At 39.4% G+C, this 7,656-nt stretch overlaps 1 protein-coding gene across 1 annotated transcript; it reads right to left on the bottom strand.

Annotated features, from left to right (window-relative positions):
* Window positions 1-213: 213 nt before the first annotated feature.
* LOC130509063 (probable E3 ubiquitin-protein ligase RHC2A) lies at window positions 214-1,854 on the bottom strand. Its single transcript, XM_057004619.1, has one exon. The coding sequence runs from the start codon at window positions 1,548-1,550 to the stop codon at window positions 378-380; it is 1,173 nt and encodes a 390-aa protein (XP_056860599.1). The 5' UTR covers window positions 1,551-1,854; the 3' UTR covers window positions 214-377.
* Between the last annotated feature and the right edge of the window lie 5,802 nt (window positions 1,855-7,656).

Below are 7,656 nucleotides of genomic sequence, written 5' to 3'. Positions count from 1 at the left end.
CTCTGTACTAAGCAGTAGTGACCACAAAATAATTGTAGCCTCTAGGTATCAATCATATCATTCGCTCTGTCTGTTGTTCGAAAGATTAAATAGCTGTGTGTACACTTATAGAAACTGCCATAATAAGTAGTAACACACAAGAACTACCGAAGAGGTTTTTGAATACTCTCGGACAATTATCAACTAATCAAATCTCATTTCACCCCTAAGACTTTGTATCAATTTTACTCGCATAGATTCAAATCTTCTTAAAGAATATAATCATTATTACACTGAAGAAACACCAAAAAAATCTTACAAATGGGAAAAATTTAAAACAAAGGGTTTTTTTTATATAAATGTTTTGTTATTACCTTTAGATAATTAAGCTCTATAAGCTAATGTCGTCTCCTCGAAGAAGAACCTGTCCTGAACATAGAAAACGACGAGCTGCTCCTCCGGATTGATCTTGACCCTGACCCGGACCCTGACCCAGCAGCTATTGATCCAGATGACCCGCTGAAACATCCGAAAAGTCTCATAATCCGACCCGCAAACCCGCCGGATCTCTCTCTACTCCCACCACCACCTCCTTCTCTCCCTCCTCTTCTTGAACCCCACGCCACTCTCCTCGTAAGCCTCTCGGAGGAGTCTCCGAGTCTCCCGCCTCCGTCGACCTCCGTGTACACCACCGGCATCACTCTATCACCTCCCCTCCATCCTCCGGGGATCCTCCCCACCGCGAATCCCCCGCCCGGCAACCTCCAGATCGTCAGCCCCGCCGCGGAATCCTCCTCCTCCTCCGCCTCTTCGCGCGTCGTCGTCGCTCCGTCATCCGCCGGAAGCTCGTGGCGGCAGACCGGACACGAGTTTCGGATGGCGAGCCAGGGGAGGATGCAGTCGGGGTGGTAGATGTGGTTGCAGGGCATCTCCCGAGCGGCGGATTTCAAGGCGAAGTTCTCTTTGCAGACGGCGCAGTGAGACTGGGAATCCGATTGGAGATGGGTCGGGTCGATCTCGATCACGGGTAAAGCCTCGACAGCGGATTTAGAAGCGGGTGGGTTATCACATGAGTTGTTGTTATTGTTGTTGTTGTTGTTGGTTGTTGTGAGTTCGATCTGAGAGATCTGATCTAAGAGACGATCGAACCCGGAGCCTAGGAGAAACTCGGTCATGGTCGGGGGCAACGGTCTGAGACCAGAGTCGGTGCCGTCGTCGTAGTACATCTGGAAGGAGGATCGGTCTAAGGCTTGGGAAGGGTTGGTGGAGCCACCGCGGAGGACGATGACGGGGTTGGGAGATCGGTTGGTTGAATTGGTTCTTGGAGGAGGAGGAGTGGGGCTGTTCTCGGCCGTGTGCATGGCGGAGGAGGAGGAGGAGGAAGGGGGAGGGAAGAGGGTGGGGCTGCGGTGGTGGTGGTGGTGACGGAGGAAGGAGGAGGGAGGTGTGAAATCGAGGGATTGTTGGATGTGTTCGAGGAAGCCACCGTCGCAGTCGGGGCAGGAGATGGAGTCGGAGACCCAGACGAAGCGGCTGCAGCTGTAACACCAGTAAGATCCGGAAGATGCCATGGATGGAATCAAAATCGTGGGGAAGGAAAGAACATCTGGGGGGAGAGAGAGTTTTGATTGATTGACTAACAAGAGGAAGAGAGGAGAGAGAGAGAGAGAGGGAAAGGACGGTCGTGGTTTGTCTTAACAAGAAACCGTCCAACTCGTGTGTTGTCACGTTCTCTTTCTCATGCCTCCTCTTCTTCCCTTTTTTTAATTTTCTTTTAATCTTTTGGTTTGTTTGTTGCTGCTATTAAACAAAACTGTTTTTCTTTGTTATCTCGCGTAACCTTTTTTTATACAAACTGTTCCAAAAAAAAAACTGATTATAGTAAAACAAAATTTATAACTTACAGGTATGGAAGTAAATAAAATGATTTAAGATATTAGCCTTATTTCTAATTATTTATTTACAAGATACTTTTAACTACCAATAGAAGATTATTTGCTGGCATAGCTAAACTCCACATTAAAATCATAATGTTATGACTGTTATGAACCGACTGGTTCAGGTGGATGTTTATCCAAAAGATACTAGTAGGCTTTGGCCCATTAGTAGCCCATCTTGTTGTCCCTATATAAGGAGTTCATATTCGACATTAATAAGACACACACATTCACAACACGTTATCAGCACGAGCTAAGCTCAAAACCCTAGCAAAATTCGTAGGTCACCAAAAACTTTAAAAACTAGGCGTATCTTAAAACGGTCATATCTCCCTAACCGTAAAGACCTAGACGGCTAGCCACCTATCAATCTGAAGATCTCGACGAGACGAAGCCAGCGCCGCTAACCTCGCGAGGATCCGATCTCAGACGCGCCGGCACGATCTGTTTTAGTACGCACCGTCAATTTCTCAAGAACCCTAATTTTGACGCAACTTCAAATCGATCGTTCTCTCAAACCATAACGATCCAAACGACGTGCGACATACCAAATTGAAGATCTTGAAGAGAAGAATCCATAGCCGGAAACCTTGCGTCGATCAGATCTCAGACGCCTCGCCAAGCTCTGTTTTAGTGTGCGCCGTCAATTGCACAAGAACCCTAATTTGGATTCAACTTCAAATCGATCGTTCTCCCAAACCGTAACGATCCAGAAAACGTGCGACATATCAATTTGAAGCTATTGAAGAGGAGAATCCAACGCCGCAGACCTCACCTCAATCCGTGATCAGACGCGTTCTCTACGACAGCTACAAGCCGTGCCGTCAAAATCAGAAATAAACCTAAGGCTGCAAACTTTTCTCTATAGTTTTGTTTACAGCCATTATTTTTAATCTTACTAACTATTTTTTTAATAAATTTGTTTAAGGAAAACAAAGGATCCCAGTAAGATCAGTTTAATATTTCCAAAGAAACCAAGGAGCAGATCGAGTTAATCCAAAGGTAAGTCATCAAACCCTAATTGTTTGAATTATCCGATTTTTATAAAAATGTTTGAGGTTGAGATTAGAACTTTAGAGAATTCGTATACCCTGGTTGATTGAATCATTAGGTTGCTAGATTTTTGATATAATAAATTTGTTTAATAAACAAACCCTAAAGTTCATGAAATTTTAAAACTTGTATAAAACCCCAAACCGAATCGGATTATGAAACCCTCTAAACCATATCCGACTATTAAACCCTAATCTAAACTGGTTTATGAAACTTATAAAAAAAAAAAAAAAACCAAATCCGAATTGTGAAAACATTAAACCAAATCAGTTTATAAATCCCTAAACCAATCGATATTATAAACCCTATTTTGGTAAATAGAAAGTTTCCATTTCTAGAAAGTTTCCATTTTTAGAAAGTTTCCATTTAAAAAAAAAAAGTTTCCATTTTTAGAAAGTTTCCATTTTTAGAATGTTTCCTTTTATAGAATTTTCTGGAAAACTTCTCTAAAATTAAATTTTAAAATCAGTTCCTCGAAACATATTAGTAAGGTCTAAGTTATGAAACACTAAATATTTCAGATGTCAAATTCCTCCATCATAATCTTAGGAGAAAACTACTTGCAGTATGTGCAATGGGCACAAGATATTAAAACCACACTTGAGTCTAATAAACTCAGTGAATGCATCACAGATGATAGCATCGCAAGAGAACTCCTGAACACTCGCCATCATATTTGTGAAAAAAAAACTCAAAAGTCTATATCTGACCGATGATCTCTCAAAGCTTTGGACAGATCTAGAGAATAGAAATTGTATCCAAGAGGTTATACATACCAAAGCTTTACGAGAATAGATCAACCTCAAATTCCAAGACTATAAGTCTGGGAGAATATAACTTTGCACTACTCAAAATAATTTTCGAAATGAAACTATGTGGTGAGGTAGTGACTGATGAAGATATGTTGGAAAAGACATTCTCCACCTTTCACCCTACCAACTTTTTGTTAGTACAACAATATAGAGAAATGGGCTTCACTACCTATACATCTCTAATAGCAAGATTGTTGCAAGCTGAGCAAAATCACGAATTGCTAATGAACAGTAGTGAAAGAGAGTTTACGAGGCCAACTCCATTACCACCAGCTAATGCACTACCAGCCGAAAGGGCTGATCTAGAAACCAACCGTGTCAAGAGAGGATATGGACATGGTGGATGGTCTAAGTTGTGCAATAATTGTGGAATGGACAACCATTTGGCTAAGAGATGCAGAACTCCTAAGTATCTAGCTACTCTTTATCAGCAAAGCTTTAAAAGAAAAGCTAAGATGGTTCGGAAAGATGAAGGAAAATTGTCAAATATGTTCTCATGGATCATGACAAGTGTGATCGTATGGATCACAAGAAAGGATGATCCAACAAAGCATAAGAGAATAGATCAGCATATGGAGTAAGACATGTTGACTCGACATCAAGCCCTTAGTGTTCTTACTTAGTTATTTCACACCTTATTATTTTCCTTTTAAACATTATTCACTTCCTTTGGTTGCTATCTTTGAAAGAATCAATAAATAAAAGCTTTTATATCATAAACAAAACGTCCATTCATGTGAATACCCTTATGATGTACAGTGGATTAAACCACATACATCTTAAGACACAAAATCTACGATCAAATATCCTATTACCTCAAAGGTACACAAAGAGAGGAGTGTACAATATAGAGGTCGTGTGCATTGTATTCACATTTGAGGCTATGTACACAAAGAGAGGACGTGTACAATAATCATTCTTATAAGTGAAAGACTTAAGAATTGATGAATGGATAGTTTCATAATGAATCCATGGGCAAAAGAAACAAAGTTTTTCCTTAAAGAGAAACCGCCCAAAAGAAGATTGTATGATGGCAAAGACTACAAGTCTTGGTAAAAGCTAAGTGAACTCACATCTAAAAGTATCCAAATATGATATGTCCATGGGGGTAAGTGTTAATCACTCCATGTAACATGGACATACACAATATTGAAACATCAAAGAGTTCACAAGAACAAAGATAGTCTTATCCCATTCGGACTAAACTAAGGATAAAGGAAAACATGTTACTTCAAAACGTCCAAGTGAATATAGATTAAAGTGCTCACGTCCCAAAATGGTTTGATAAACATTATATGATCATGGAGAATGTAGAATTCATCTCATGACTCAATGTGGACACGAATATTCATAATGAAAGGACAAGAACAAAAAGAAAAATCGCCTAAAAGGCTACATATCTTTACATGATTCACATTCTAAAAGTATTTTAAGAATGTATGATATGTCCATGGGGGAAGGATAAGAATAAAAACCCACCTTTTATTCTACATGGACAAACACGCACAGAAGTGAACATTGATACCCATCCCATTGACTAAACCGGGTCAAAGGCCAGACACATCTCATCTTAGCACATAAAGAAGTGCCATTTATAAATTCTATCGCTCCACCACAGAAATATAAGATGAGAGGATGGGAATAGATGTTGGATACATTTTATATAAGTTCCCCATGTTATTAAATACCTTGAGCTATCCACGGACAAGTTGATTAAAGCCTAGGTACACGGATAGTCACCTCAGTGAATCTGAACATCCAACATTAAGGGAAAGCTGGATAATAGAAAATTATATGGAATCAAAACATCCTTATATTGGCAAGATCCTCAGACTCTAGAATGAGTTCTAGAAGTCCATAAAGTTTATACAAAAGCTAGCTTAATACAATTGCCAGATTCCTGACCCGAATAGAATGACTAAGTCATTTTACCAGCTATGAATGCACCAAATAAGATTTGATGTTCAATAGAACACAATCAAGTTGCTACTGAATCTAAACAAGTTAGATCAATAAGTTCTAAAGATAAGATCCCTCGGATAAATATAGAAAGGTGCAAATGAAACCGTGGATGAGGGACTCCTAGACATAGTCGATCCAAAGATGGACAAACCTAAAAGCCGTGGCCACGGATGAGGAAACCATAAGATATGGTTGTATCTAAGGTACCTAATGATGCTTGGGACGCCAAGCTTCAGGGTATTAAAGGTCATAATAAAACCTCAATAAAGTTATGTCATGTCTAGGACACAAAAGGAACAAACGAGTACTCGAAGTTAACAATATACAATGCGCAATGTAGCACTTAAAGATCATGAGATCAATGAGGATCATGAGACCCACGTCCATAGATGAATGCATTCAACATGAGATTAAGATCAAATGGATAAGAAGACGTGGAGTTAAGAAAGAGAGGTTTTGGTCCTATAGTTCGGACACCTCTAGACAGAAAACCAGTTGGACAATGATTCTTTGTGAGTAAAAGAAATCAAACATGGTGAGATAGCCAAGTATAAGGCACGACCATATGCACAAGGATCTCACAAAGACCAGGAATCAATTATCAGGAGATAAGTTCCTTATGGTGGATGCAACAAACATTGAGATTCCTAGATAAGTCTGGCACATAAGAAAGAAAAACTTATACTTGCGGTTCAAGGATGTAAACCGCCTAATTATATAAGTCCACTGGATAATATATATATATAAGTCTCAGAGGATATAGAGTTGTCTAAAGCAACAAAGTTCTCGAGAACTAGAGTATACAAGAATATTTTGATCTAAAGAAAATATCCTAGGAACCTCTGGAGACACTTCCCAAAAGACTATCTAAAGAAAGCATTGAAATGAATGTTTTGGGAAAGATTAAGTTTTGGGACAAACACAGATTGTTTGGGATTACAAAGTAAGTATCTTAAATATACTTAGAGATGAAATCCTTGTGCATCAATAAGGCATATATAAAAGATGACAAAACATTAGGCATGAACCATTGTGTGAAGTCTATAAGGTTCATTGAATCTAAATGTTTACTATATAAATATGGCTAGCCCCATTGTATGGTAACATAGTCTCATAGTCCCTAGATCCGGACATAGACTCATTAGGTCATAAGAAGGACAAAGAAGTTGTACCTTAGTCTGGATACAAGCCAATGTAAGACCCATGGTCGAATGGTTTTCACTTGGTCCAAGTACTGACCCACTTTGTTCTAAGAAGGAACATGGTCACGAGACCACCTAAGATAGGTCACGGATCCTTTGATCCTAGATTGGACAGAGACATATTTCCTTGGTCTAGAAAAGACTCAAGGCACATCCGGATGTAAATATTCACAAGTGAAACTATTGTTAAGTTTAAACTTAGTACTATACATCTAAATAATTTCAAAGTGCAGTATGATCATATATGTTGTTAAATGATCAAACCATGAGGCATTGGAAATAAAACCATACATGTCCCTTGCCAAAGGTGCCATTGGCGTCTTGCCTTGATGTGTTTGTTATACACATACGAACATGAGCTTTGAACTAAGCTTAAGCTATGTCCAAATATAAAGGCAATGGGACAGGATTGAAATATCCTTTTATTATGTTTGAGATTATTTTATACTAACCAAACCCAAAGATGTGTTTGCTTGGTTTTGTTTTTGATTATGATACAGGTTATAACATTGGATCCATACATGGATAGTTCTCAAACAAGTAGTATGCACACGTTGGAAAACAAATATGAAGAAGTATGAGTCCAACCAAAGACATGTCAACCGGCTTCTTTACCATGTCTACAACAGCACCACGTCCATGAGACCTTTCTATCAGTCCAGGACGTGCACATTAGAAGACCAGCTCAGAGACTTGGCGCCCATGAAGTTA

This window comes from Raphanus sativus, chromosome 3, assembly GCF_000801105.2.
Source record: "Raphanus sativus cultivar WK10039 chromosome 3, ASM80110v3, whole genome shotgun sequence".
NCBI classification, from domain to species: domain Eukaryota; kingdom Viridiplantae; phylum Streptophyta; class Magnoliopsida; order Brassicales; family Brassicaceae; genus Raphanus; species Raphanus sativus.
Note: the sequence above shows the minus strand (reverse complement) of the source record. Positions and strands in the feature narration are given on the sequence as shown.

Coding starts and splice junctions, on each gene's coding strand:
- LOC130509063 (XM_057004619.1), bottom strand. CDS start 1,550: ATGGCATCTTCCGGATCTTACTGGTGTTACAGCTGCAGCCGCTTCGTC.